General features: G+C 36.5%; 2 protein-coding genes across 4 annotated transcripts; one reads left to right on the forward strand and one right to left on the reverse strand.

The window, feature by feature from the left end:
- On the forward strand, positions 1 to 10,829 carry LOC119068972 (yemanuclein). Of its 2 annotated transcripts, XM_037172838.1 has the most exons (10): positions 1 to 347; positions 3,280 to 3,486; positions 3,558 to 3,692; positions 3,757 to 4,286; positions 4,359 to 4,685; positions 4,751 to 4,921; positions 4,987 to 5,389; positions 5,763 to 6,761; positions 9,026 to 9,146; positions 10,526 to 10,829. In XM_037172838.1, exons 1-10 carry the CDS (start codon positions 177 to 179, stop codon positions 10,552 to 10,554), a joined length of 3,093 nt encoding a protein of 1,030 aa, XP_037028733.1. In that variant the 5' UTR covers positions 1 to 176; the 3' UTR covers positions 10,555 to 10,829. The 2 variants fall into 2 exon arrangements, with proteins under 2 accessions (XP_037028733.1, XP_037028734.1); XM_037172839.1 differs by lacking the exon at positions 9,026 to 9,146 and having other exon boundaries at positions 2 to 347.
- Positions 10,830 to 13,119: 2,290 nt separating this feature from the next.
- On the reverse strand, positions 13,120 to 18,991 carry LOC119068977 (heat shock 70 kDa protein cognate 2-like). Of its 2 annotated transcripts, none has more exons than XM_037172847.1 (6): positions 18,797 to 18,991; positions 16,468 to 16,652; positions 14,741 to 15,101; positions 14,280 to 14,679; positions 13,498 to 14,218; positions 13,120 to 13,435 (listed from the first exon to the last, which is right to left on the reverse strand). In XM_037172847.1, the coding sequence occupies exons 2-6, from the start codon at positions 16,633 to 16,635 to the stop codon at positions 13,187 to 13,189; spliced, it is 1,899 nt and encodes a 632-aa protein (XP_037028742.1). In that variant the 5' UTR covers positions 16,636 to 16,652; positions 18,797 to 18,991; the 3' UTR covers positions 13,120 to 13,186. The 2 variants fall into 2 exon arrangements, with proteins under 2 accessions (XP_037028742.1, XP_037028743.1); XM_037172848.1 differs by lacking the exon at positions 18,797 to 18,991 and adding an exon at positions 18,347 to 18,483.
- Positions 18,992 to 27,885: the final 8,894 nt, after the last annotated feature.

Raw genomic sequence — 27,885 nt, forward strand, 5'->3', positions numbered from 1 at the left:
TGCGTGTTCGAAGTGTCATGCCCCAGAGATCTGTTTAAAGATGGCCTTGTGTTTGTATTGAAAGAGTTTCTGTGTTGTGTAAAATCTAATTTTTCTACCAAAAAAAATCAAAAACTATTTCCATTCAAATTATAGATTGAATTGATAGAATGTGTTAAGTGTCTTCCACCATCAATATGTCCGAAATAAAACGTGTACAACTCGCCGATGCACCGCATGATCAAACCGCGAGTTCCACCAAAAATGTGTCCGCATCGAAGTCCATTCGTTTTGATTTTGAATTGTTCGAACCTACCGCTGATTCGTTTCCAGAATTCAATTATAAAAAATTATTGGACGAAGAGAAGGTGATTGATTTAGTTTGATAACCAATTCATATTTCCAACATGATACACGGGATTTTGCGACTGTTGCATGATGTACGTTTTCCGGGTGGACTATTTACGTTGGAACGCAAAATTGCATTTTGTGGGATATTTTGATAATTTTTTTCTTCTTACGGAATTCAATTACAAAATAATGTAATGCGGTGGCAAATTTTTTTTTTGTTAAAAAATATATTGGGGACGATGATTCTACGCTACCTACATACATGTAAAAATTCTCGAACTGTGTGTGTATGCAGCGAAATTATTTCTTGTTTCTCTTGTGCTAACCGAATTTCGTGAAGGGAAACTGATAATGTAACACAATATTGTAAGGACGAATTTACAATGATTCCGTCGGTGATGTTTGAACGAGAAATCGGCCTGTGTACCGCGTGTATTCAGTGTAATAAAACTTGTGTTTGCGTAAATAATGCTCCGTGTTTTGGGAGGGTTTAGGTTATGTTTTTTGTTTGGTATATCTAGTGCCAGCGGGATACGATGTCTCTTAACAGATTTTTTTTTTCATTTTATATCTTGTTGATCATTGCCAATACATTTTGTTTCGTCGGCATGGGAGTTTCCTTCGGTCGAGCATTCATTGGATTCATACACATTTTGAATTCATATTATAACATGTACACTGTCGAACAAAGTAATAAACGAATGTTGTGTGCTCAGTTTTGCATCATTGCAAATTTTAATGTCTAAAAGTGAATGGAGTTTTGTGTACGTTCTTGAAGGCATTCCTACTCTTTTCGACAATCGTTTATTGATATATGTGTGTGACTTCTTCGTTTTGTATCGATGTGCCATTTTTAAGAGGTACAGTATCTACAGTATCCACATGCTTGAGATGTTTTTTTTTTTGAGAATTAGGTGGTTACTTGTAACGAGTACACATCGAAACGGTTTATAATAAATAAACAAAAGACCTCGCAAGTAAAAAATGATTATAAATTTTATTATCACAAGATAAACCATCCATTTTCTATATTCACCGCTATATTGATGTTTTTGTGTTGAACATCGCATTGGTGAACATTTGTGGGATGTTTGGTTGTAGTTTTGGTGTCAACGAATAAATGATTTTTTTTTGCGGATCGTTCACAGATGACATTTTGCTGTTTAGAGATAGGGGTTCCTTTTGAAGAGTTCGCTAATTGTGTGTATTGATGAGGGTGGTTCCGATGTTCATTGCAGATTAAATAGACAGCCACTGAATCCGTTTTTTTTCGATTGACGCAATTTGTTTATTTTGACTGACTTTCGATATACTAAGGTGGTTTGGTTCATATTTTAACTGTAATATTTATGAAAATTATTTGTTGTAAGGAAATTCTTAGCGGATTTAATTCTTTTTTCAATTTTGGTGTCATAATCATCTCTAGATAGTTAGTGCCTTCTCTAAAGTGTAATATGACTTCAATTGTGAACTTAAAATTCGGACTAGAGAAGAGCGGGCCGTACTATTTCACAGGGTAATATAAAACCGATTTTTTTTGGTTATTGTCAAGTTAGATTTTTCCTATAACAATACCGAGAAGAATGCCCTAGAAGTTCGCAGCTTGCAAAGGGCCAATAAGTCGAATTACATCTCGTCTCCCGGTCTAACTAAGGCAGGTTTTTAAGGGCTTGCTCTTAGGGTTGTTCAAGGAGAGCGTTTTCTGCCTAGCACATTGAAATTAATTGCGGCTTGCCAACTTTCGGCACCCAGGACTTTATTTAAATAGTCGAGGAATGCCTCCAAATAAATTTCTAAAAATCCAAAACTGAATTCTAGATTTTTAGAATTTTATTTGGAGGCATTCCACGACTATTTAAGTAAAGTCCAGGGTGCCGAAAGTTGACAAGCCGCAATTATTTTGGGTCCCACGTCAAAATGAGAGAAATCGCATACAAGTTTAAACTGAGTTTTTCTCTCGATTAATTTCTTCGTTCTTCAATTTTTGAATGCTGACCCCGAGACCACTTAAATATAACTAGTTCTGGCTCTCCTATAGAACCCTGAGAGTCCGATTGTTTGACACTTTCTTTACGCTCAACGTCCTCTCCAATATATATCTCATTCATATTTTTCGAAACTCCGTACCTCTGCGCCACTGTCAAGTATTGTTTTTTTTTAATATTCCGAAAAACGCAGTTTGTTTAGTATGGAGTCCATACATAAATTATATATGTGCATGCGCCATGTATCTATTCCTCGTCTCTTTGAATAAGACTAGAAGTGACGGAATTTACTCAGTTCAACGTTTAGAATGCTATGCTTGCAGTCTGATGTTGATGTCCTTCTTTATAGTACATAAACTAATGATGCAACATTTTACAACGAAATGAGATGATATCACTGAGCGTTTGGAATGTCGCACTACAGATTAAATTTTGAATTTATTTAGCTTTTCAGTTTAACATAATTTCCGTTAATTTTCAAAATGTCAAGCAATTTGAATTTATGCACGAGAAAAGATCTGGAAGATGAGAATGTTGGAATACTCACCGGTGCCGCCTTTTAGCGCCAAAAGCAATTTTTAAATTTGCGCCACAAATGTTGTTTCTGGACGTTAAATGTACATATCTCAGTTGACTAAAAAAAAATTGTAGACCCCACCGCCCTTGTGTCCATGTTTGGAAAATGCGGAACTGTCACCCACAGCTATCATTACTCATCCACACTTAAAAAGGGATAATAATTTTTAGAGAGACCTCTTACCATTTGTAAAATGTTAGTCACAACTCCTCATACAGCCGTTACATTTGGCGATAATGCACAAGTCTCTTTTATAAAAAAATTGACTGTAAAAATTTTAGTTATATCAGTCGATCCATCGAGTCGTGAATAATTGATCCTTAAATATTCGAGCAACCTCCAGTTTCTTTACTTGCAAACTTAATGCCTTTTACTTTACGTTCACAGAAGAAACAGAAAAAAATCATCAAAAAAGTGAATGGCTTCGCCGATCCATTTGAAGAGAATGATGACGACGTTAACCGAATAGCGAAGGAATTCGAACGGAAATATGGTACCGCGTACTCTGGCAAGAAACGTGGCTCTAATAATAATGAATGTGACAAAGGTGCTGGCTACGATATGAATGATGAATTTATCGATAACAGTGAAGCGGTCAGTGTTTCCATTCGATTGTTGTTTCGTTTCCTTCCCCAATGTCTTCGTAATTTCTATTGTTTTTGTAGTACGACGAATTGATCCCAGATGAAATTGAAACCGATCGAGGAGGATTTTACATTAATTCTGGTGCGTTGGAGTTCAAAAATTTACCGAATTATGAACGGCCCGACGATGCAGCCCGTATGCCAAAGCCAAAAAAGGTTAGTGTTTGATTGTGCAATGTTGGCAATAAAATGTTTATTTATCGAGTAAATCGTCCGCTAGCGTTCGCTGTCAACATCATCGGAGAGTAGTTCATCTGACAATGAAGAACCTAATAAGAAACCAAATTCCACAAAAAACGGTCCCAACGAAAAGAAACCAAAACTTTCCGAGAAAGACAAGCATAAAAACAAGGAAAAGAAGCTGAAAGTCAAGGAAAAGAAAGACGATGGACTCGTTTACGATTCGGATAATAATACGAAAAAAGTGGTCAAAACGACCACCGTCAAAGATATGTTGCGCGCTAAACGGGATAGCATGCGAAATATGATTGACAATGGCAACAAGTCGGAACAGACTGAGGACAGTAACAAGGATACGAGTAGTTCAGAAGATTCGTCCGATTCGTCAGACGATGGCAGCGATGGCGAAAAAAAGGATTCGAATTGTGTTCAAAACGGCGATACCAAGTTGCCGGACAACTTGCCGCCGGAGCTGTTAGCAAATATCAAAAGAATCACAGAAGCATCTAAGGTGTCCAGTTCGGGAAAAAGTAATTTCTTCGATTCAACGAACATGAATCTGCTTTTCGAGTAAGTAAACAAAATTGCGTTATGCTTGAATGTCTGGCTTATGCAACCGTTTCGTCGTTTCATTTTTTACAGAATCGATACGGCTGCTCGTCTGAAAGGCGGTGCTGTGCGTAATCAAGTGTACAACTATTTGGAAAAGTATCTTCCGTGCACGAAACAAACGATTATGATACGGGCAAAAAAGATACGTAGTCAGAAGGAGGAGGCGAAAACCAATAAAATTGTGAAAAAACTTAAAATGGCTGTGGGCAGTATGATGCCGGATCTGTTAAGTAGTTATGAAAAGGAGTGCGAACTGGTGAATGATTTAAAAGCCAGTACTGTGCCAGTGAATGGAGGTAAACCGGAGCAACCAATTAAAAATCCAAAGAAAAAGTTTTTATGGACAGACGCAACACGGTAGGTCTTTGCAATATGGTTGAGCCAGTGGTGCTTCAACAGAATGTTTTTCAATTATTTTTCAGTAATCTCTTGTGTGAAGTCATCAATTCGAGAAAGCAATCGTATACTGTTATCAAACCTCGCCGGGAGAGCGTTGAAGATTTTGTGAATCGTTATCTTCGAGAATATGTTCTTAAGATTTGGCCGGATGGTTGGATGAAAATCGATGAACTGCTAAAGGAATTTGATAAAAGGTTGGTGTGCTAAGGGAAATGCAAATTCTATCCACAGACTCATAAAAAAAACCCGTCTCTTCCAGACAAGTGAACCATGTCAAGAAGCCAAAAGAAAGTAAAAAATCCAGTGAAAATTCTGCACAACAATCAATACCGGATGTGGGCACATCGGTTGGTGAAGCGACTAGTACCACATTAAGTAGTTCAACAGCAAATAGCAATGTCGCTACTTCACATTCGTCCTTACTCAGTGAAGTGAAGTCATTGCTAACGTCAAACAATTCGATTGTGCCAAATCTGAAAGAAACGTCTGTGACGGTCATTCCCGCGCCGAAGGCAGTGAAAACGGAAGACACAAATTCCAGTACGGATGCAGCAAAGCCGACCTCATCACCGACACCTTCATTTGGCAGTAATTTGACTATAACGGCCATTGGAGTTAACGAAAAGATGACTGCCAAGCCACTAGCCAGTGTTCAAAATCAGGTAAATTTATTGTCCCGCTTTGCACACGACTTTCTTTGTGTGAACTGATACGAGACTACTTTGCACTTTATTTTTTGTCGAGGACGATCTTTAAACGTGCCCTAATCCTGGGATCGTTCAGTGATTTCATAACATAAAATTGATCAGACCCAATCCCGTTTCAAACCAAATGTCTTGAGCGTTAAAATGTGATAGGCATAGGAAACAGCAATCTGTCACACCATCCCGAATCCGCTTCCTGTGAGTTGTGAAATTAATGAACGGTTCCATATCTATCCCTCCGTTTCTCTCGCAGATCAATCTGTCGTACGCCGTTTTTGTCCTATAAGTTTAACTCTATGTACTCATTCAATCAATTTTCACACCTTTCTAGGTGACTATCACAAACGTAGAATCTTTGTCCCAACCATCTAAGGTACTAACTACCACTCCTGCCATTACTCAACACACAAATAAAACGTCGACGAAAGATCAAACGAATGTGAAGATCTCTTCGTCGACGAACTCTGGACATATTGTCAACCATAGCGCAACTAAATTACCAACAAAAACTCCACCATTACCCACGGATATGTTGTCACCACCAAAGAAGGCCACCGATCATAGTATTAACAGCATAATATCATCAGCTGCGCCAGCAACCAGTCATTCCAAAAATGAAAATCCGAAAACTATTGCTGATCCATCGAGTAGTGCAACTACACGAGTTATTAATTTGGACAATTTGTCGACCAACGATATTCTCAGCACAGCTGCAGCAGGCACCGACACAAATATTCGCATTAAAAGCGTTGAAACGCTGAATAAAAGTGTACCCAAAAGTGGTGCCACCGCAACGAATCCCCCAAAAGCGAGCAAGGACAAAGATGGGACATCGAAGAAACATAGTGGATCGAATTCAGGGTCTGCGACCAGTGTTCTGAAAGCTTCATCTGTTTTACTTTCGAAGCCCGCTCCCATGGATTCGATCATTAAGTCAACAGCATCATCGAAATCATCCCACAGTTCCAGTTCGAAAACCAATTTTGTTATATCGAAACCGAGCGCTGCCGTACCGCACACACAATTAAATGTTCTGAAGCCGTCGATTGACAGTAAATCAGTGGCGACTGCATTGTCGATTCAATCGGTAGAAGAAATTAGTTCAGATAGTGACGACGTTGAGTTTGTTAGTGAAACACATATAAAGAAATCGAAACATCAACTGCCAAATGTGATCAAACAAATGAAATCGTCGAACAGTAGTAGTCGAAGTAGTTCGCCCAGTTCGCAGGCTCAGTCGAATTTGCTGAGACGGCGACGCGACTCGTCGATAGATGGGAAAGAGGAATTAGACGTTAAGCAGATTATGGAAGCTATTAAGGAACTGCAGGTATTAAACGAAATAATAATATTTTCCAATTTTTAGATGTTTAAAGTGGTGCATGTTGCTTTGACGCTTCTTTAAAGTGGAACTGTAGTTGTTAGTCACTAACATTTACTTAGAGCATTCTCCGTTTTGGCAATTTATGGTCTGATCAATTTCAGATCCAATTTATTGCTAGTACAGAAGCAGTAGATATACCAATCAAATTAACTAACAAATACCATCGCTCCGTCACTAGATAGTCAAGCAGTATTCCTTCCAACAATTTCCTTAAACATTGTGCCTGGAAAACATTCTCAATTTCAATAGAAATTCAATATTGAGGCAAAGTTCTCAAATCTCAGTCATGACCGTACAGCTCGACATTCAGGAATTTTTCTCATTTAATTGAAGCGTTTTGTTGCGGCAATTCTGCTCACGTTGCAACTCAATTTGGTCATTTGGCCGTTTCTTCAACGGACTGAATAAAGCCTTAACTACACGCGGCTAAGAAAACAAACGAGCAATTTTGCGTTGATGGGATCGATTATGCTGCGCTTTCTATTGTAATCAGATGTGAGCAAGCTTAACAAAGGAAAACGACGCATAAATGTCGATCCAATCAGTACAAAATTGCTCATGTGTGGCGCTTAAACGTTTCACTAAGTCTAATTTCAAACTATTTAAACAAGCAGAATTTCCATAATTATCATTTCTGTTACCTCACCAAACACTGTCGTTTCGACTTTCCGGTTGTGCTCCAAACAAAAACGATTGATTGTTTGTGCTTCTACTAACGGTTACTGTGTATCGCCAGATAATCATTCTGTGACTTGTCTTAACACCATCCTTCAAAATCTTCTACTTCATTGGTTATAACATACATTTTGCTAGATTATAAGATCACTTTAACTTTCACCGCTTACTTTTGTCGATGCTGTCGATAACAGATAATGAGCCATTCCCAATGGAGTCATATCCGTGCACTTTTTCCACAGCTATGAGTGAAGTAACTTGTATTCTTTTGAAATTAATTGGAAGTAGCTATTCACGCAACTAGGGCGAAAATAATGTTTTATGTGTGCGTGGGATTCAAGCAAAATATTGTTATTTACGTATATGTTGTGGAATGTAAATTTTGGTGAGTTGTAGCCAGAATGAAGTGAGGGGGTGACAAGCGGAAGTGCCTAAAACCAAAGGTCCACAACAGAATACGTACAAAACTTTTCATTCAAGAAGCCAAATGACGAGAAAATGTGGCCCAGGACATGAGAAAACCATTTTCTCCTAGTTGCAGTAAGTTTTCATGTCAATGAATTGCTTCTCCCGCTTTTAAGAGACACAAACATTGTTTTTAGCTTTACAGAGACGGCAAACATATCAACTTGAAACCTTTTCTTCTTTTGGATCTAAGTATTTTCAGTATATCGAATCGATATTATCGATACACAATCCGTTACTTCATTAGTTTTACCATAAAATCTGCAATATAAAAGGGTACTAGCCAGAGGTCATCTCTTGTTCCTCTGAGATGATTTTTCGAATTTTATTTTAAATGGAATGTTTCTCTTCTTTTTCGCTTAATTCAGTCTCCACTGTAGTAGTAGATTGATCCTCTATTTCCAGTCAACATTTTTTTTTGTCTTTGCTCAACACAAATTTTCTATACTCTAAAGTGATGTGTGGGGCTTAGTTTCTTGCCGTGCCTCTCACATACGAGCGAAAAAATTAATAGACATACCATAGGGCGTTCGTCACATTCATATCTCTCCGTATACCACAAAAGACCGTTTTTGAATTAATCGTAATGGCACAATAATTGTAAAATTGTAATAATTGAGATGACTTACCTAAATATTAACACATCAAAATACAGTTGGACGGTGTAATATTAAGCACATTTTTACTCTTTACACAAACTAACTTTAATGGTAGACCACATTAATACTTTCGAAATTTCTGTTTTGTCCTAGAGGAAGTTTGTAGTCTACGGGCTCACATTTCCTTACGTGTCAAAACAAAAATGCGGAGGCAGTTGCGTACTTTGTTTTATCTGTCAGCAGGAGGTAGACACTTTCTTCTGTTATCGAAGCGGGTTTAAAGTGCACCTTTACCTACCCGCTTGCAGATAAAATTAATTATTTTTTATTGGGTTGGTTTGGTAAAGCGTCTCAGCTTCAAACGATTTTTATTTTGTGTGTAAACCAAAGGAAAAAAAAACTTTTTTTTGTGATAAGTTAGCATTAGTTGGTAACTGTAAATTTTTCTGAAATGAATTTTCAACTAAATAGGAAATGCAAACCAATGCAACCGGTGTTCATTCATCCGGTAGTAATTCATCACATAATAAAAAGAGCCTTCACCACAGCTCGTCACTTCCGTACAACAAAAAGTTAGATCATTTGGAACATAGTAAGTGACAATCTAATAATTATTTCGTAGTTATTGGTATTTGCACAAGTACTTTACGAGTAATTCCCAATAAAATAACGATTCGTTGACATTTTGTCGGATTGACACAAAGCGGGGACCATTGTAAAACCAAGACACACATATCATTAAGTCATGGTTAAGACTCGCTGACATATTGTAGCACTACATAAAACGAATGATGTTTGCTCAGGCAATTTTGTTTTCAAGCGTTGGTCGGACCCTAACGAGAGTAGATACACGTAATTGGTGTCAATAAGATTTATTTTTGTTAAAATGCCAGTCGTTCAGACCCCGACAGACACTTCAATAAAAAACTTTGATTCCTCCACGAGGAACTGACTCACAAGTCCTAGCGCAAAAGAAGACAAAAATACCAAAACAAAAATGTTTCGCAATGGGCGGTGTTACAATATTGTATAGGTTTAACAGCGTCGTAGTCGACTGTTCTCGGCCTATCTATCTACACGGTATTTCGAAAATTCAATTCCAAACATTGCATTGACTTGTCCCACTAATTCATCTAGTGGGTTTTCCTAGCCTACGATGTTTATCGACCAGAAAATTCTTCTGCTTAATCAGCTGATGGGTGAATTTTACGTCGCCTTTTTTATGTAGTCGTGTTTTTATTACGCTAGAGTGACCTGCGAATAGATTCTTCCTAAGTCCTATTATGTTACAAAAAAAATGACAATTTTTCGGTTCTTGAATTGAATGGACTAAAGTCAAATCAAACTAAAATGACCAATTCTGAGGATCTTCAGCGCATCATGATTCGAAGATAAGTTGTATGGACCTACATAGTGAGCATTTGAAGTGTTTTTCATTACATTTGCAGTGTTTATTCGGTGTAATTAAGCTTGTACGCGCGATTATACCGGTTAGTCGAGCTTATGCCAAGCTTTTAAGCTTATACACTGAATAAACACTGCAAATGTAATAAAAACAGTTCAAATGCTCGCTATGTAAATCTATACTAGTTTTCGAATCATGATACACTAAAAATCCTCAGAATCGATAATTTTAGTTTGATTTTATTTTAAATTAGACTAAGTGTACGAACTGGACTTACTCATGTGCGACAAAATAGAGAGATTTTTGTGGAACTCTTCAAATTGTCGTAGTATTACTCAGGTTTCTTCGAAAAATTTACTCGTCGGGCTAATTAAATTGCCACCATCGACGTTCTGCGACCCGCTTACTACTTTCAACTCTGAATTTTGTTATCTTTTTTATTATGATAAAATCTATCGCACTCATTTACACGTATAAGAAACGTTTCATTTTTTTAGTCGATTCGAACTGAAATTTGACCGTTGGATCAATTAATTTCGATTCTTTTTTCTCTACTTCCGTTACAGCCTCCCAACTCAGCAAAAGCTCATCATAGTTAAAACAGATTGAAGACATGAAAATATCACCTTTACAACAGCACAACACACGGTGTTTTTTCGTTCGTTGATGAAATAATTTTTTTTTTCTTTAAGTTTTCTGTTTTGTAATTTAAATGAAGGAAGAAATAAGGAAGAAAAAAAAACATTTCCTAGTTACGATATTTATTTAAACTCTCAAAAAAAATATTTCAAAAGAAAAATGTAAGATACTTGTTCATGATTGAAAAACGAATAAAATTTATCATGCAATAAATCTACTATGAATAAGCAACGTTTTTGGGACGTGTTTTTCTTTGCATTTCTATATCTCGATTCTTCTTCGTCATGACACCATCCTTGGCTAGGCTAGCAATATGGTATGGTAATTACCTATGAATGAATGGTTAGTAACATGGGAAATGTAAACGAGAGTTCCAATCATTTTTTTTTTCTAATTTCAACTTACATTGAAGGATTCCAAGTATTCACAAAAGAACGAGGTAACATTTATAATGGTTAATGAATGAAAGTAGAAAATTATTTTATGGCTTGTTACATGCGAAAGTTGACCATTCCACTTCAAACAAATTCCTCAATGATATTCAACTTTCGCATGGGCAGGCAATAAACCGGAAGTATATTGTATACGGCTACGTAAGTTATTAAGAGTGAATTCGCCAAGACTTCGAACAGTCGGGATTCAAGGAGACGGCGATCCAATCGAGCTATGGCTCGTCGTTCAATTCTGAGAATATTGTGGAACAACTTTTTTCCCGAAAAGTTTTTGTTGGGCTGTCATGGTCATTGAAAAAAAAAATTCTCCGAAGAGGTCGCGAAAATCGTCCAATATGAAAAATACTATTCGTACCACGGACTGAAAGTCTTTTTTAGCTTATTCGATTCTGGACCTCGCCTTTGGCTCTGTCTGGAAACGTCTCACACGCTAAAAAAGACTTTTAGTCCTAGGTACGAAATGTACTATTTTTTTCAATTACTTTAACGTGCGAGATGACATGGGTCAGAAATCTTACAATGGTTCTCCTAGGAATTTCCTAGTGTTCTCCCATACAAAATTAGAATACAACAAAACTTTCATGAAAGATAATTTTGATATGCTTTTATTTGTTCCACCTCATTCAAATCTGTAACAACTACATCTGGCGTCACAAGCAACGATTCTGTGATAGTGAAAAAATTAACTGATTAATCCCGTCAGTTGATGAAATATTCTCATTTTCAATAGTAACTCATACACTCAGGTATCGGGGAATCCGGCACACGGTGCCAAAAGAACGCACTTTTAAACTACGTGAAAGATGAACTCGCACATGCAAGTTTATTGCTGCAAATGCTTTTTAGTCATGTCATCGACTTAATGACTCCTTTTACAAAATTTTGGTATCGAAAAATCGTGTGCGAGTTCACCTTTTACGTAGTTGAAAAATGCGTTATTGTAATTTTAAATTTTAAATTAAGGTCATTGCGATGCATTTAAGTAGATAATTAGCCGTTTCTGAGTACTTCTAGACTCTAGATCGACCGATGATGCTCCAGGCGTTCTAACTTACATTTGGAAGGGAGACAAATTTCAAGATGTTTAGTAAAATGTAGCAACTAATGTAACAACTGTAGCGCTAAAAACTCTAAGAAAACAACATTTCTGTGTGATATCTCCGCTACGAAGTGGTCGTGAAAGTTTCGGAATGGTGATATTGGTAGAGGGAACACTGGAAAAAGTGTCTTTGGAAGTAGTCCCAAATGCACAATTTTTGAAATCGTCTTTTTGACTACTCTCGATAAACTTTGTGCCTTACACCATTCCAGTGTAGGTCGTCTTTAACAAAATTTAATTAGTTGCTTAGCACTAAGCTTAAGCTATTTAGCGACACCAAACATGACATAAATTTTGGGGTAGACTGTTAAAAAATCACTTTTTTGTAGCGAGGTGTCTCTTCGAAATTTACAAACGAATATTAGCTTCTGAAGTTGTACGTCAATCAGTTTATCATGTCAATTCGTGTCCATTGTTCTTAAATGATTTTCTCGCGTTGGAAGATAACATCTGAGTGTCGAAGAAGTCAAATATAACTGATATCTGTGTGGGTGTCATTATTGGGCTGATGCAGAAATTCTAATATCTTCACAAAATCTCTAATTTTGTAGGCCTGTGGAATAGCCCTACTCACGTTAAAAAAAATTGGTTCAGATCTTTCGGAGGAATGTCGATTTCGTTTCTTCATCGAATCCTAAACAATTCTCTAGAACATCAAAATTGACAAAAAATTGTTTCCGAGTCGCGCAACGCATTTGAAGTTTACATGAAAACGCATAGAAACGCATGGTAACGCAGAGAAACGCATGCATTTTCGATTGCGTTGCGCGACTCGGAAACAATTTTTTGTCAATTATGATGTTCTAGAGAATTGTTTAGGATTCGATAAAGAAACGAAATCGACATTCCTCCGAAGGATCTGAACCAAATTTTTTTAACGTGAGTAGGGCTACTGTGGAACTTTCACATAAACTTTACTTATAACCAAGTTGGAAATTTTGTTGGAATTTTGTCAAAATGAAACTCATCATCGCATTGATTTGCTATTTAGCACTTTTTTTTGTAACAATATTGTTAACATTATGTGCTTAAGATTTTTAATCAACTTCTTCAACAGTTGGTCCCTTTGCTCCGCCAGCTTGCCCTCCTTGACTGTCACCACCCTGACCATGCATTTTTGCCATAATCGGACTGCAGACCTTTTGTAGCTCCTTCAAGTGATGTTCGAACTCTTCTTTGTCGGCGAGTGTATTCGAGTCTAACCAGGCCATCTCACTAGCACACTTATCCTTTACCAATTGCTTATCGGTGTCAGATATTTTTCCAGGTGCTGCATCTTCAACGGCCTGAGAATTAACAGATGTTTTTTGTGTGATTTTTTCTTCAATATTTGTCCTGAAATAATTACCTGTTTGCATCCGAATATGTAACCTTCCAGCGAATTCCTGGCTGCAATTTTCTCACGCTGCTTTTCATCTTCTTCGCGATACTTTTCCGCTTCAGACAGCATTCTATCAATGTCGGCCTTGGACAAACGACCCTTATCGTTGGTGATTGTAATTTTCTCGGACCGACCACTGCTATTATCTTTTGCCGAGACATTCAAAATACCATCTGCATTCAGATCGAACGTTACTTCGATTTTCGGAACGCCTCGAGGAGCTGGTGGAATTCCTGTCAAATTAAATGTGCCCAGCGAATTGTTATCTTTGGTCATGGCACGTTCACCCTCGTACACTTGAATGGTGACTGCGTTTTGGTTATCGCTGTATGTGGTAAAAGTTTGCTGTTGCTTGCATGGAATTCTGGCGTTGCGTTCAATAATTTTCGTCATGACACCACCAGCTGTCTCGATGCCCAATGACAACGGTGTTACGTCGACCAAGAGAACATCTTGGATCTTAGAACTTCCTTCACCCGTTAAAATGGCCGCCTGTACAGCAGCTCCATAGGCAACCGCTTCGTCAGGGTTGATCGATAAATTCAGTGCTTTGCCGCAGAAGAAGTCCTGTAACATTTTCTGAATTTTCGGAATTCGAATGGAACCACCGACTAGAACCACTTCGTGAATTGCACTTTTGTCAAGTTTGGCGTCGGCCAAGGCACGTTCAACCGGCTGAAGTGTGGACCTGCGAGTAAAACGTCAATTTTCTTCGGTCTTGTTGCAAAGTAAAGCAAAATGCCTTTTACCTGAACAGATCCATATTCATTTCTTCAAATCTGGCTCGGGTTATCTTTGCATAAAAGTCGACACCCTCATGCAACGCATCAATCTCCAGCGACGCTTCAGTACTGGACGACAAAGTTCTTTTCGCTCGTTCGCAAGCAGTTCTCAAACGACGCAATGCACGGGGGTTTCCTTGCAAATCTTTTTTGTACTTGCGTTTAAACTCCTCGGAGAAATGATTGACCAATCGATTGTCGAAATCTTCTCCACCCAAGTGAGTATCGCCAGCCGTCGATTTCACTTCGAAAAGCGATCCCTCGTCAATAGTCAAAATGGATACATCAAACGTCCCACCCCCAAGATCGAAGATAAGAACATTTTTCTCGCCCTTCAAACTCTTATCCAATCCATAGGCCAGCGCAGCTGTATATTGTATCGATTTTATTAAGAAAGTCGTTACATTTTTGCGAAGGAAACAAATTACCTGCTGTAGGTTCGTTTATTATCCTCAACACATTTATTCCGGCAATCGATCCAGCATCTTTAGTTGCTTGCCGCTGTGAATCGTTAAAATAAGCTGGAACCGTAATTACAGCATCAGTAACTTTGCTGCCAAGGTAGATTTCGGCAATTTCTCTCATCTTCGTAAGAACCATTGAACTAATTTCCTCTGGAGCGAATTTCTTCAGCTCCCCCTTAAATTCGACTTGAATCTTCGGCTTGCCACAGTCATTGATAACGGTGAATGGCCAATGCTTCATGTCTTCTTGGATCTTTTGATCGTCGAAACGACGACCGATCAGACGCTTCGCATCAAAGACAGTGTTCTTTGGATTCATGGCAACCTGAAAATGATTTTTTTTCTCCATAATTTGGGCTCGTGGGAAATATTAGGCTGGTGGTGGAAATTAACAAATATAATAACACGATTGCTGTGGGTCAAAATGCGAAAAGGACCTCCTTTTGGTGCCGGTCGTAATGAAAGTTCAGAGCTAATGGGGCCGAGAATTGGTTTTTCGCACATACGGAATTAACCACTCTTCAATGGTGAGTGATGCATCAGGTGGCCAATTCTGGCCAATTGAGATAAAAAGTCAGATCGGTTGAGCGAGTCGTGAGCTGAACTTTCTGAGGGACAGAAAATTGAGCTACTCCGCTACTCAAGTTAAGAATGATGATTGAAGTTAATCGCATGTAAGTCGAGTGAATCATCAATAAATACCATAAACTCTTCATTTCCTGAAAGATTATTCAAAAAGCATGACAAAGACGGAAATCTGTTTAAAATCGGAAAATTGGAGATATTGCCGAAAAACTGTATCATCGTGCGAAAGGACTTTTCGATCATATCCTTCAAAGTACCGCACAATCTTTATACAAATGATTTGAAATCGGTTGAGCCTGTCGCGACCTAGAGGGCCGAGTAACCAAGAATTGGAATACTCAAACTTAGAATGGTAAGGTAAGATTTTCGAGTGTATCGAGTCTTTCAATTTAGGTCTTCAAATTCATCTTTGAACTGATGACAGATATTTTGGTGATGCAAATTACTAGCGCCTAAGGTTCTATGAAAAAAAACTAGTTGGTATTAGAAAACCAGTCAGTCAGGAAAACATTTTGTGGATGGGTGAGCAGAGCCTATCTCAGAATAAATTAACAATGGATTTTTCCATCAAGTTTCATGCTTGAATTAGTAGTTGGGACGCTTCGGTTATTAAAAATAAAATTTCCGATGATTCATGCCTCTTTAATAAAATTGGAAAATAAAATAAATATTTTTTCATTAAAAATTTTCACACGACAAAATTCTCGAACATAATTCTTTTTCGGTGGCGTGGGCCGTATAGCGAAATAGTCTAAATGTTAATGAAGGTATGCTGCTGCTGCATTATATATATGGATAAATGATTCAGTATAAAGAAGAGGAAAAAAATCTCAACGCTTCTCGAACGTATTCATTTTAACAACCAATCGTCTATATTTAGACCCAACATATTTATAGAATTTAAATTATTTTTTATGTAAATAAAAAGGTGTTGTTTACATTAACAATTTTCATATTAATATTCAGAGTAAAAAATTCGATTGATTTTTGGCAAATTATTTTCAAATAAAAAATATTTCGATAAAATAAACAGAAAGAGAGATTCCATAGAGACATACACTGATCACAAATGTTAAGAATGCAAAGAAAAAAAAATTATCCCAAACCTGATTTTTAGCTGCATCGCCGATTAATCTCTCGGTATCATTGAAAGCCACATAACTCGGTGTAGTACGATTTCCTTGGTCATTGGCTATTATTTCGACTTTACCGTGCTGCCAGACTCCAACGCACGAGTAAGTTGTTCCAAGATCGATACCAATTGCTGGTGCCATTTTATTTGTTGAGATATCTGTGTGGAAATCGGGGTCTCTTTTATAAAATTTCTATTTTTTAATGTGATAATTTGATGAAGGGTCCTCCATTGGTTAGGATTTGCTTTCTTAAATTTTACACAATTTCTCTAAAACAAAATATTTGCAGAAAAAGCAGACGGCATGCGTCCACCACACCATTGTATTTGTCGAAGCTATGTAATCTTCAGCTCCACGATTTCTTTTGAGAGACACTTTTAAACAAAAACTGAAAGAAACTGCTGGACAAATTGATGTGTAGAATTCAAGAAGTTTTCATTTTTTGATTTAGTAGAGTGCCTATTAGGGACCGTTCATAAATACCGTCCTCTATTTTTGCTGATTTTTTTGACAAATCTGCTCCCTTAAAACCGACGTGCACTTTCGACAAAATTCTCAAACGTGAAATTCTTTACTTCACAGGAACTGATATTGACTAACGAAATCGCGTCGCTGGAAATTGTTCACTTAGAATTATTTGACCAGCTCAATGACTCAATTCACTCTTAAATTGTAAGAAAGGAACGAACCTACTATCACAAGTCATAGAGCCAAGTAGTTTTTTCGTTGTCAATATATTCGAGGTATTGACTGGACGTTATGTAATCCCACCTTCCTCTAGACTTGAATTTACTGAAGTTTACAGAGAACGTTTTTCGGCAAGATTCAGGAAATTTTCGGCCATTAAAAAAATGCAATTCTCAATAACAGATCCTGACTGAACATCGTCCCTTAACCAAGTGTGTGGAATATGTCGACAAGTTCAAGTTTGATTTAAGGACGAAATAATGTCATTTGCCACCGAGTTTACAACATTTTTCTCAAAAACCCCGCTTCACTTTTGGACACCGAATAGAGAAATTGAAAACAAGTTGTTTCAAACAACTGATTTTGAATCAGTAAATCATTAACCGTGTTTCTAATTGCAGGGCCTACAATGTCATAAAATTAGGACACATGTAATTGGATTAGGAATATAGAAAGAGAGCTCATCCTGCAGATGATACTTAAAATTGGCGACTTATGCCATTCGCATCAGACTTTAAATCAATTGTAAATGCATCTTTCATTCGACCTATTTAGAAATTAAATTGACTAAGACGGTGTGTTTGGAATTATTTTTTTTTTAAATGAGGTGAGAAACGAGGTGAGTTTGTGATAAAAATGTAAGCGATAAAAAACATCACCACCGAAATAAATCCGTCAATTGCGTGTATGATTAGTAAAAAACGCGCGTCCTAAATTTAGATAAAAATTTACGTAACCGATTGAGTCTTCCGAAAGAAATTACATTTGTGATGAAAGTGATTTTCCTTAAAAAAATATTTTTTTAATCTTTAATTTAATTTCAATTAAAAATGAATTTGTTTCTTCAACACGTTTCATTGGTACTCCATGGTGTCTACTGGTATTATCGACGCTCACAACAAATAAATAGTTTACATTCTCTGGAACTTTCCTCTCACTTCATTTGATCATAACAAAATATAATGCATCGTTTTTAAGACTTGGATATTCGCCAAAATTCACTATGTACACAAACTGTTACAATTACTTTCAGCAATTTAAAGTAGAAATATAAGAGGAAAACTGTATCCATCAAATTGCCGGTTCATGTAAAGAATTTTTTTTTGTCGGATAAATATTTTGATCTAAAATCGAATAAAACACTAAATTTCGGAACGTATGGTACCTCTTACACTGAACGGAGTCAAATCTGTGTATTAGTCTCTTCAATAGAAAATATTTTCGGAACCGAAAAGAAACAACAAATTATCCAACAATTCCAATCCAACCAACCGAAAATCTTTAATGTACTAAACGTTCAATGATGCCACACCATTCATTTATACATCTCGATGTTTTTTCGTAACTGACCAAAAATAGCAACCATTTCTGATTCCATCAGTCCACATTCTCGAGAATTATTTAAGCAAAATATCATATCTCACTAAACTAATGTGCAAATTACTTCCATATTAAGGAACAACATCGAGTTATTTTCAATTTTGATTCACATTTTACAGAAGTTTTTTTTTATATTTTAGATATAAACGTTAAACGAACATCAGATCATATCAACTGGATAGTTATGTTGTTTAAAATTCTCCCATAAAAATTTCATGTAACGTGTAATAATTACCTGTTTCCAAGTTATTTTAATCCTAAATTGGCAGCAAGTCTTGTCGTAGATTTTTTTTTGCTTTGCTTTGCTTTTAAAAAAAAATATTATAAATTAATTAATGATGATGTGAGTTGTGCGCTCCAACAACTTCTGAACTGAATGAATTTTAAAAATTACACACAGAATTTTCGCCGTTTCGCGGTTTATATATCCAAAGTGGACACAAACACAAATGAGTGGGAACATTTTTCTCGAAGCTACTACAATTTCGACGCTTCTTACGATTCGTTTATCTATTTATTTTTTCTGTTTTTAAGTAGAAACGCTTTCTGTAGAAGTGTGGTTGAATAATGTTTGATGATTTTTAAATAAAAATTTGTTTTCTTTTGGGTATTTTTGAATGTTTCATTTGGGACAGTTTGTGGATTGTGATTGACAATTAAATTAAATAATTAGACTAATACCAAAGCCTTGTACTATGTTAGTCGGTAATTGAAGCACGAAATGTTTATGCATGGGAGGGGAGACGGGATCCCTGCTCAAATAACTATTTAAAATTTTCTGAATTTTTCTATGCTAACCTAAAGGTGTCGGGGAATCTCGCGCCGTGCGAAATTACTACTCTAGAGTGGTAATTTCGCGCCCATACATTTTTTTGATCTGCAGTACTTTAGAAAATGAGTTATTGTAAGTCAGCGCGAACTATATAATTCGGGGCGAATTCCATTTATGATGGTTTTAGGCAAAATAAAAGTTGGAAATGGGTGCGAACTCGATTTAGAGCACTTTTGGAAAAACTGAAAGTTGGAAATGGGTGCGAACTCGATTTAGAGCACTTTTGGAAAAACTGAAAGTTGGAAATGGGTGCGAACTCGATCTAGAGCACTTTTGGAAAAACTGAAAGTTGGAACAGGGTGCGAACTCGATTTACAGCATTTTCAAAGGAACTGAAAGTTGGAAATGGGTGCGAACTCATAAATGGAATTCGCGCCGAATTTCATAGTTCGCGCTGACTTCCAACAACACATTTTCAAAAGTACTGCAGATCAAAAAATGTATGGGCGCAAAATTACCACTCTATAGTAGGAATGTCGCGCGGCGCGAGATTCCATTTTTCACTATATATTTCGCCATACGGCATGAGATTCCTAGCAACCGTTGTTGCTGCAAGTACGAGTTAATAAAAAGAAGAACATTTTTGGTAGATCATGTGGTAATCCGCCAAGTGGATGTGAGTGCAAAACATGAAATGGAAACGAACGTTTATTTTTTTTCCTTCTATTTATTTTTATTTCATGTCCAAAATTACAATTTCTTAAACAAAAAGGACAAGTTAAAACGATTTTTTCTTAAAGATTTTGTAGAGATTTTTTTAGAAAAATAAATTTTCCCTGTAATCATCTACAACAGTAAACTATTTAAAAGAATAAAACAAATTTGGAATCAAGCTGTCTCACTACACAAGCGGTATCGATTCAAATTACAGCAATCTCAACCCATACAGTGGTATCGGTATGTACTGTGCCATGCCATGTTCATTTTAAAAATTATAATGGTAAATTTAGTATTTCTTAAAAAAACTCAATTAATGGTGTCAAGGACGTGAAACAGTATTCTCAGGTCGATTTTAAAGAAATCAACAACAAGAACTAATTCGCTAATTAATGTCGAAAAGAAAGATTGTTCGTTTTAAGTTTCACTCGCGAAGTCCTGTATGCTGCAAAATAAAAATATACAACAAGTTGCGAAAAGTAGTTGTTTTTCTCACTAGATGTAATGTTATCAAATAGTTTGATAACTACATCGTGTGACAAAAACAACCACTTTCGCACGTATTCCATACATAGTAGAGGTCCATAGCCACTATTTTTAGTTCATAGTAGAATTGTGAAATTTGGACTAGTGATACAGCTTGCCACTCTGATTCGAAAGCGATTAACAGACAACAGACCTTGAAAAAGCCCCAACCACCACCACCTTTTTGGGTGGAATTGGTTTTAGAGACAGATTATTAATGACTTTCTTATGCCGCAATTCGCCTTAATTTGTGTGAAATGAATAAAAATGAAAATGGGCATGGTAGGACTGGCTCCACTTGAGCTATGGCGTCATAAGTGTTTGTGGGTTTTCTAAATACTCAAATAAGAAGCTTACAACTGCGTGTGGCACGTCAAATGAAAGATATTGACATTGCCGATCAGCGAAAAAAGTCTGTTAAATTCAGGTGAGTGGTTCGTAAGATAGATCCCTAAGAGTGAGGTGGACACTAGGCCCTAGTAGTTTTTAGCGTGTAGGTCGAGAAAATTATAGCAATTTTTCACAGTTTCTGTCCTAGGTATGAAAAGTGGTTTTTAAACGATGATGTCAAACAATCAATTTTCGCAGGGTGTACCGTTTTTTAAGCGAATCAGTTCAGTTTTGTATTGTTCACTGATCACTTAAATTTTTGCAAATGAATTAATTGCTCTTTTATTTTACTCTTATCGATTCAAGCTGATGTTCAATGAATTTTATTATAACATATACCACAATCGTTTAACTATTAATTGTTATCTTTTGTACTTGAGACGTCGCAAAACCTTCTTGCGCGATCTATTTTCCCTTTATCTCGATTTACTTTTTGTTTGTTTTTTTAATACTTGATTAAAGTAGCTCTTTTGAATTGTTACAAAACATACTAGAGTTACGTTGATGATGTAAACCAAATTTTTGTTATAATTTGAAATAAATAAATGAAATGAAATGAAATCGTTTTCCATCGTGATGATGTTGTTTGGTCGGGGCAAGTTAAAAATAGCTGGTCTGAATTATATTATTATTATTACTTGCTACTTGCTACTTGCTATTGACTTTCCTTGATTTCCTTGTTCCCGCTCGTATGAGTTGTCTATTATTCTGTTTCATAGTCTTATTGTTACCGCTAATCAGAAGTAAATGATGCGAATGTAGAACGACTAGAGGTCTCTTTCACTTTGGTACCAAAGAATCCAACGATCAGGCTTAAACAATATTTTTTGTCCATTGGGTCGACCCACTTTTCTTTAAACACTTTTTTTTGTTGAAAATTTTGAAAAATACACATTTCTTAGATTTTCGAGCAAAATTGTTCATTTTTAACGATTTTTACCTCATTTTCGATCGATTTTTTCGACCATTCCTTCAATTCCTACAAAATTTTCGTCCAAAGAGCTCAGATGCAGAATTTAATATCCTATAATTCTCCTAAAGACCGTTTTAGTCTAAAATTTGATCTTCATGGGTCGATACAGCAAAGACGGAAAAACGTCCGAATTTGGGCCAAAAACTGACTGATATCTCGAGAATGACCAGGAACTCAGCCTGGCACCCGAACTTTTCGTAATCAGTGCACCGAAAACGACCAACAGATACTCCTCCCCTTTCATGGTCACAGGATGTTCTGTGGCCCCTGGACTATTAGACGTTTCCTGAGTATAACAATAAAACGCCAAGAAGTTTCGCTGTTAATCAACTTTTAATTTTGGAACTAGATTCACTGTAAAAAAATAGGTTTTTATGTCATACAGTTTCGTAAGCGAAGCGTTGCAACTGCCTCATCAAATACATTCATGATACTTTATTCTTTGGTGTTGCTGATGCATCGAACAGAGACGACAAATGTACAGCTCATCATACTACTGTTCCCATAGACTTTGTTCTGTTACTTCGAATTTCCAGTTTTGAATAAAATATTTCGATGCTCAAAAACCACCGTCGCCCTTTTATGATGCAAAAAATAAACGGTTCAAATAGGGCAAATCGGATTTTAAATGGGAAATGGTGCCAGTCATTACCTGTTGATATACAGCACATCCATGAACACATCTGCGTATGCCACAATTGACCAAACTGTGATGACATCATATATGAAGTAAGTGGCACAAAAATAATATTTAAATTTCCTGATTTCCTCTCTATATGCTTCCACTAAGGGGCTGTTCACATATGACGTCACGCTTTTTTCATCTTTTTTGACACCCCCCCTCCCCCTTGTCACGTTGCATCACGTTCAACCTACCTCCCTTAAATACTACGTCACATTTTAGATACCCCCCCCTCCTCCACAGGAAGAAATAGTGAAACAAGAATAATATTTACAAACAAAAGTTTTTTATTAGAATCCCTAACATTTTCCCATGTTCCGCGCATATAATCTTAATTTGGTTTAAAGTATTCTTTAGACACTTGACATTAGTTACATGTCATTTTTACATCGATCATTATTTATCGATGTCAATGATGCCAATCAAGTCAATCAAAATATCCGAGTCGTTGGTACGAGCGTATTTTTTTTTGAATTTTTCGTAACTTTTATATGTCTAACTTGGCACACGACGTGACGTCACACTCGCTCTTGACACCCCCCCTCTCCCCCGTCTTTCACCATCATATTTTTAGAAACCCCCCTCCCCCCTGGACGCGTGACGTCATATGTGAACAGCCCCTAACACCAGAATAAAGACTGGAAACGAAATCAAATGATTATTAGATAAAGGATCCGTGTTGGTGAAAATTTTCGAGTTTACGGACCAACACATATTTTCTACTAAAACGTGAAATTGTCAATGATGAATTTTTTAAAATCTTTCAAATCGATTTATTGACATCTAGGGATATTAAAAAAAATTTACTCTTACCCAGTTCTGATTTTTAACACTCATTTTATATTGTATGTAAATATTGTTTGAATAAAAAAACGAGCCATCAGAACAGTCGGAGCGTTTGCTGCGACTGAGCCCCGTACAAAACCGTATATCTATTGCGTACGTGACCTTAGTGCGTCTGTCACCCTACTTTGACCGTAAGCCTATGCGCCGGTTAAAGTAGGTAAAGTAAAATTATTATGTAATGTGTACATCTTAGAAATTGCGCATAGCGCAATTACGAAGCCCCGTACGACGTTCCTTTCAAATAAAACAAAAATTTCAAATAGCCCTAAAATTTTAACTTATTGAGTATAAATACACATTAGGGTGGAGCGGGAAAAAAATTTCGATTTTTTATCCAATTTCGACATCGTGATCCAGAATCAGTAACTCCCACTGATCATTTTTCCGAAAAAAGATTTTTTTAATTTTATGATTTAGGGGTGCCGCCGATGGTATTTTTGAGTAGAGTGTAAGGGATTTTTCAAACATTTATAGCGTAGAAACCTTTTCCGATGGGTTCAATGATCTTGGTCATAAAATGTCTAGAAAAGTCCAAAATTTATTTAAGTATAACATTAAATTTGAAAACAATCAATTTTGTGGACTTACGGCACTTCAAAGTTAAAGCTCTGTTCCCAACGAAAAATTCATCAACTTTGAAGTGAAATCTCGGTATGAAGTTGCATTATGACATAAATCAAATTAAGCGTTATTTAACTTGTAATTTAATGAGGAATTCAAAACAAAAGAAATATTTGAAAAAAATTGCAAAATGTAGATGTTCTTGAACGTTTTGCATGAACGTCACCCTTTGTCAATAACATCTACAATTTGTAATTTTTTTCAAATATTTCTTTTGTTTTGAATTCCTCATTAAATTACAAGTTAAATAACGCTTAATTTGATTTATGTCATAATGCAACTTCATACCGAGATTTCACTTCAAAGTTGATGAATTTTTCGTTGGGAACAGAGCTTTAACTTTGAAGTGCCGTAAGTCCACAAAATTGATTGTTTTCAAATTTAATGTTATACTTAAATAAATTTTGGACTTTTCTAGACATTTTATGACCAAGATCATTGAACCCATCGGAAAAGGTTTCTACGCTATAAATGTTTGAAAAATCCCTTACACTCTACTCAAAAATACCATCGGCGGCACCCCTAAATCATAAAATTAAAAAAATCTTTTTTCGGAAAAATGATCAGTGGGAGTTACTGATTCTGGATCACGATGTCGAAATTGGATAAAAAATCGAAATTTTTTTCCCGCTCCACCCTAATACACATAGGGCCTAGTATCGGCCTCAGTCCGAGGATCCAATTTTTTTTTTCAACTATATTCTATTCGGCCTTCCAAATGAAACAAAAAATACGAAAAACGGATGAAATTTGCTCGAGTTATATGTAAAATACACATAGGGCCCTAGTAGCGGCCTTAGTCCGAGGACCCAAATTTAATTTTTTTTCAACAACATTCTATTTGGCCTTTGATTACCTTCCAAATGAAACAAAAATTACGAAAAACGGATGAAATTTGCTCGAGTTATATGTAAAATACACATAGGGCCCTAGTAGCGGCCTTAGTCCAAGGACCCAAATTTAATTTTTTTTTCAACAACATTTTATTCGGTGTTCGATTATCTTTCAAATGAAACAAAAATTACGAAAAACGGATGAAATTTCCTCGAGTTGTATGTAAAATACGCATAGGGCCCTAGTAGCGGCCTTAGTCCGAGGACCCAAATTTAATTTTTTTTCAACAACATTCTATTCGGCCTTTGATTACCTTCCAAATGACACAAAAATTACGAAAAACGAATGAAATTTACTCGAGTTCAATGTAAAATACACATAGGGCCCTAGTAGTGGCCTTAGTCCAAGGACCCAAATTTAATTTTTTTTCAACAACTTTCTATTCGGCGTTCGATTACCTTCCAAATGAAACAAAAATTACGAAAAACGGATGAAATTTGCTCGAGTTATATGTAAAATACACTTAGGGCCCTAGTAGCGGCCTTAGTCCAAGGACCCAAATTTAATTTTTTTTCAACAACATTCTATTCGGCTTTTGATTACCTTCCAAATGACACAAAAATTACGAAAAACGAATGAAATTTACTTGAGTTCTATGTAAAATACACACAGGGCCCTAGTAGCTTTTCACTTCTAAGGCCCTAACTCACGGTCCACTCACCCGATTTTAAAAAACTTTTTTTTCCTGGATTGGTATTGACAATACCTATCATTTGCCGTGTCATTTACATTTCCATCGTTTATTTTGCCATAAATATCACCAAAAGACCTTAAATCACTTAGGTGGCCCTAACTCACGAAGGGCCGACCGAATATGCCCATCTTCGAACTTAGCCTCACTATTTTGACTATCTTTCAGGGAAATTTTTTTTTTTTGAAATCGGATTTGATTTACTCAAGATATCGACGTGACAGACAGACGGACAGACGGACAGACGGACAGACGGCCCAAATTTTTATTGCGGATTCGTCATCTATGAACATAGGCAAACACTTTGCCCTTACCGTCTGCTTCGAATTCCATCAATTACACACGGCATCGTAATCCTATAAGCCCCTTCGTACTTCGTACGGGGCTAAAAACTTAGAGAATGATCGACATTATGAATATTGCTGTTTTCGAACCTATTGCAATATGCATTGAGTCAGTATATTTAACTAAGTGAATGCACATTAATCAAAATTTAATTCACTGTGTGTGTATGCATCTCTTACCTATGATCGCGGTGAAAAATAAGTAATACATTTGAAATGGATTCGAAGCGATGTACTTCAATTGTGATGGCTAAATAATTATAAAATGGTTATCAGGTAACTAAGTTAGAAAATGGCCAGAGAATATTACCGAAAAAAAGTTGAAGGACGCAATTATTAGGGGAACATAAATTGTCACGATAACTGCCCAGTGGTTCGCCCATTTCATATTCTTTGCCCAATACAATTCATATTTTAAATCCTGATTTGCACAAATTAATTCCTTCTCCATTTTAATATCTCTCTGTGTTTTCAAATCGAACAAAAAGTTCTAATGCAATGACTAGATTCACTAGAGTTTCATTCATTCAAGAGGTAGGCAAGATTTAATTCCACCTCCACCTTTTAAGCGCTGTAAAAACGAAAACTGTGGGCCAAGAAAATAATCGGCACGAGTAATGCTGAAAACAAACGAGACATTGAAAACGTGTTTTGGTCCTAGTTTTCATTGACAAATGCAGCAATCGTAATTTTCGATAGAGAAATTTCTAACTTTATTTGACAGTTGCGACAATTTCGTCATGAAAACAAGAACCAAAACATGTTTTGAATGCCTCGTTTGTTTTCAGCATAAAGAAACTCCATGCAAGTGGAAATTAAACGAGCCATCAGAACAGTCGGAGCGTTTGCTGCGACTGAGCCCCGTACAAACCCGTATATCTATTGCGTACGTGACCCTAGTGCGTCTGTCACCCTACTTTGACCGTAAGCCTATGCGCCGGTTAAAGTAGTTAAAGTAAAATTATTATGTAATGTGTATATCTTAGAAATTGCGCATAGCGCAATTACGAAGCCCCGTACGACGTTCCTCTCAAATAAAACAAAAATTTCAAATAGCCCTAAAATTTTAATTTATTGAGTATAAATACACATAGGGCCTAGTATCGGCCTCAGTCCGAGGATCCAAATTTTTTTTTTTTTCAACAACATTCTATTCGGTGTTCGATTATCTTTCAAATGAAACAAAAATTACGAAAAACGGATGAAATTTACTCGAGTTATATGTAAAATACACATAGGGACCTAGTAGCGGCCTTAGTCCAAGGACCCAAATTTTTTTTTTTTTTCAACAACATTCTATTCGGTGTTCGATTATCTTTCAAATGAAGCAAAAATTACGAAAAACGGATGAAATTTACTTGAGTTGTATATAAAATACGCATAGGGCCCTAGTAGCGGCCTTAGTCCGAGGACCCAATTTTTTTTTTTTTCAACAACATTCTATTCGGTGTTCGATTATCTTTCAAATGAAGCAAAAATTACGAAAAACGGATGAAATTTACTCGAGTTGTATGTAAAATACGCATAGGGCCCTAGTAGCGGCCTTAGTCCGAGGACCCAAATTTAATTTTTTTTTCAACAACATTCTATTCGGCTTTCGATTACCTTCCAAATGACACAAAAATTACGAAAAACGAATGAAATTTACTCGAGTTCTATGTAAAATACACATAGGGCCCTAGTAGCTTTTCACTTCTAAGGCCCTAACTCACGGTCCACTCACCCAATTTTTAAAAACTTTTTTTTCCTGGATTGGTATTGACAATACCTATCATTTGCCGTGTCATTTACATTTCCATCATTTATTTTGCCATAAATATCACCAAAAGACCTTAAATCACTTAGGTGGCCCTAACTCACGAAGGGCCG

This window comes from Bradysia coprophila (assembly GCF_014529535.1).
Source record: "Bradysia coprophila strain Holo2 chromosome X unlocalized genomic scaffold, BU_Bcop_v1 contig_20, whole genome shotgun sequence".
Taxonomy (NCBI): Eukaryota; Metazoa; Arthropoda; class Insecta; order Diptera; family Sciaridae; genus Bradysia; species Bradysia coprophila.

Coding starts and splice junctions, on each gene's coding strand:
- LOC119068977 (XM_037172847.1), bottom strand. CDS start 16,635: ATGGCACCAGCAATTGGTATCGATCTTGGAACAACTTACTCGTGCGTT. Junction 15,102..16,467: donor GCGATGCAGCTAAAAATCAG/GTTTGGGATAAT, acceptor AATCATTTTCAG/GTTGCCATGAATCCAAAGAA. Junction 14,680..14,740: donor AATAAACGAACCTACAGCAG/GTAATTTGTTTC, acceptor TACAATATACAG/CTGCGCTGGCCTATGGATTG.
- LOC119068972 (XM_037172838.1), top strand. CDS start 177: ATGTCCGAAATAAAACGTGTACAACTCGCCGATGCACCGCATGATCAA. Junction 4,287..4,358: donor AACATGAATCTGCTTTTCGA/GTAAGTAAACAA, acceptor CATTTTTTACAG/AATCGATACGGCTGCTCGTC. Junction 5,390..5,762: donor TAGCCAGTGTTCAAAATCAG/GTAAATTTATTG, acceptor ACACCTTTCTAG/GTGACTATCACAAACGTAGA.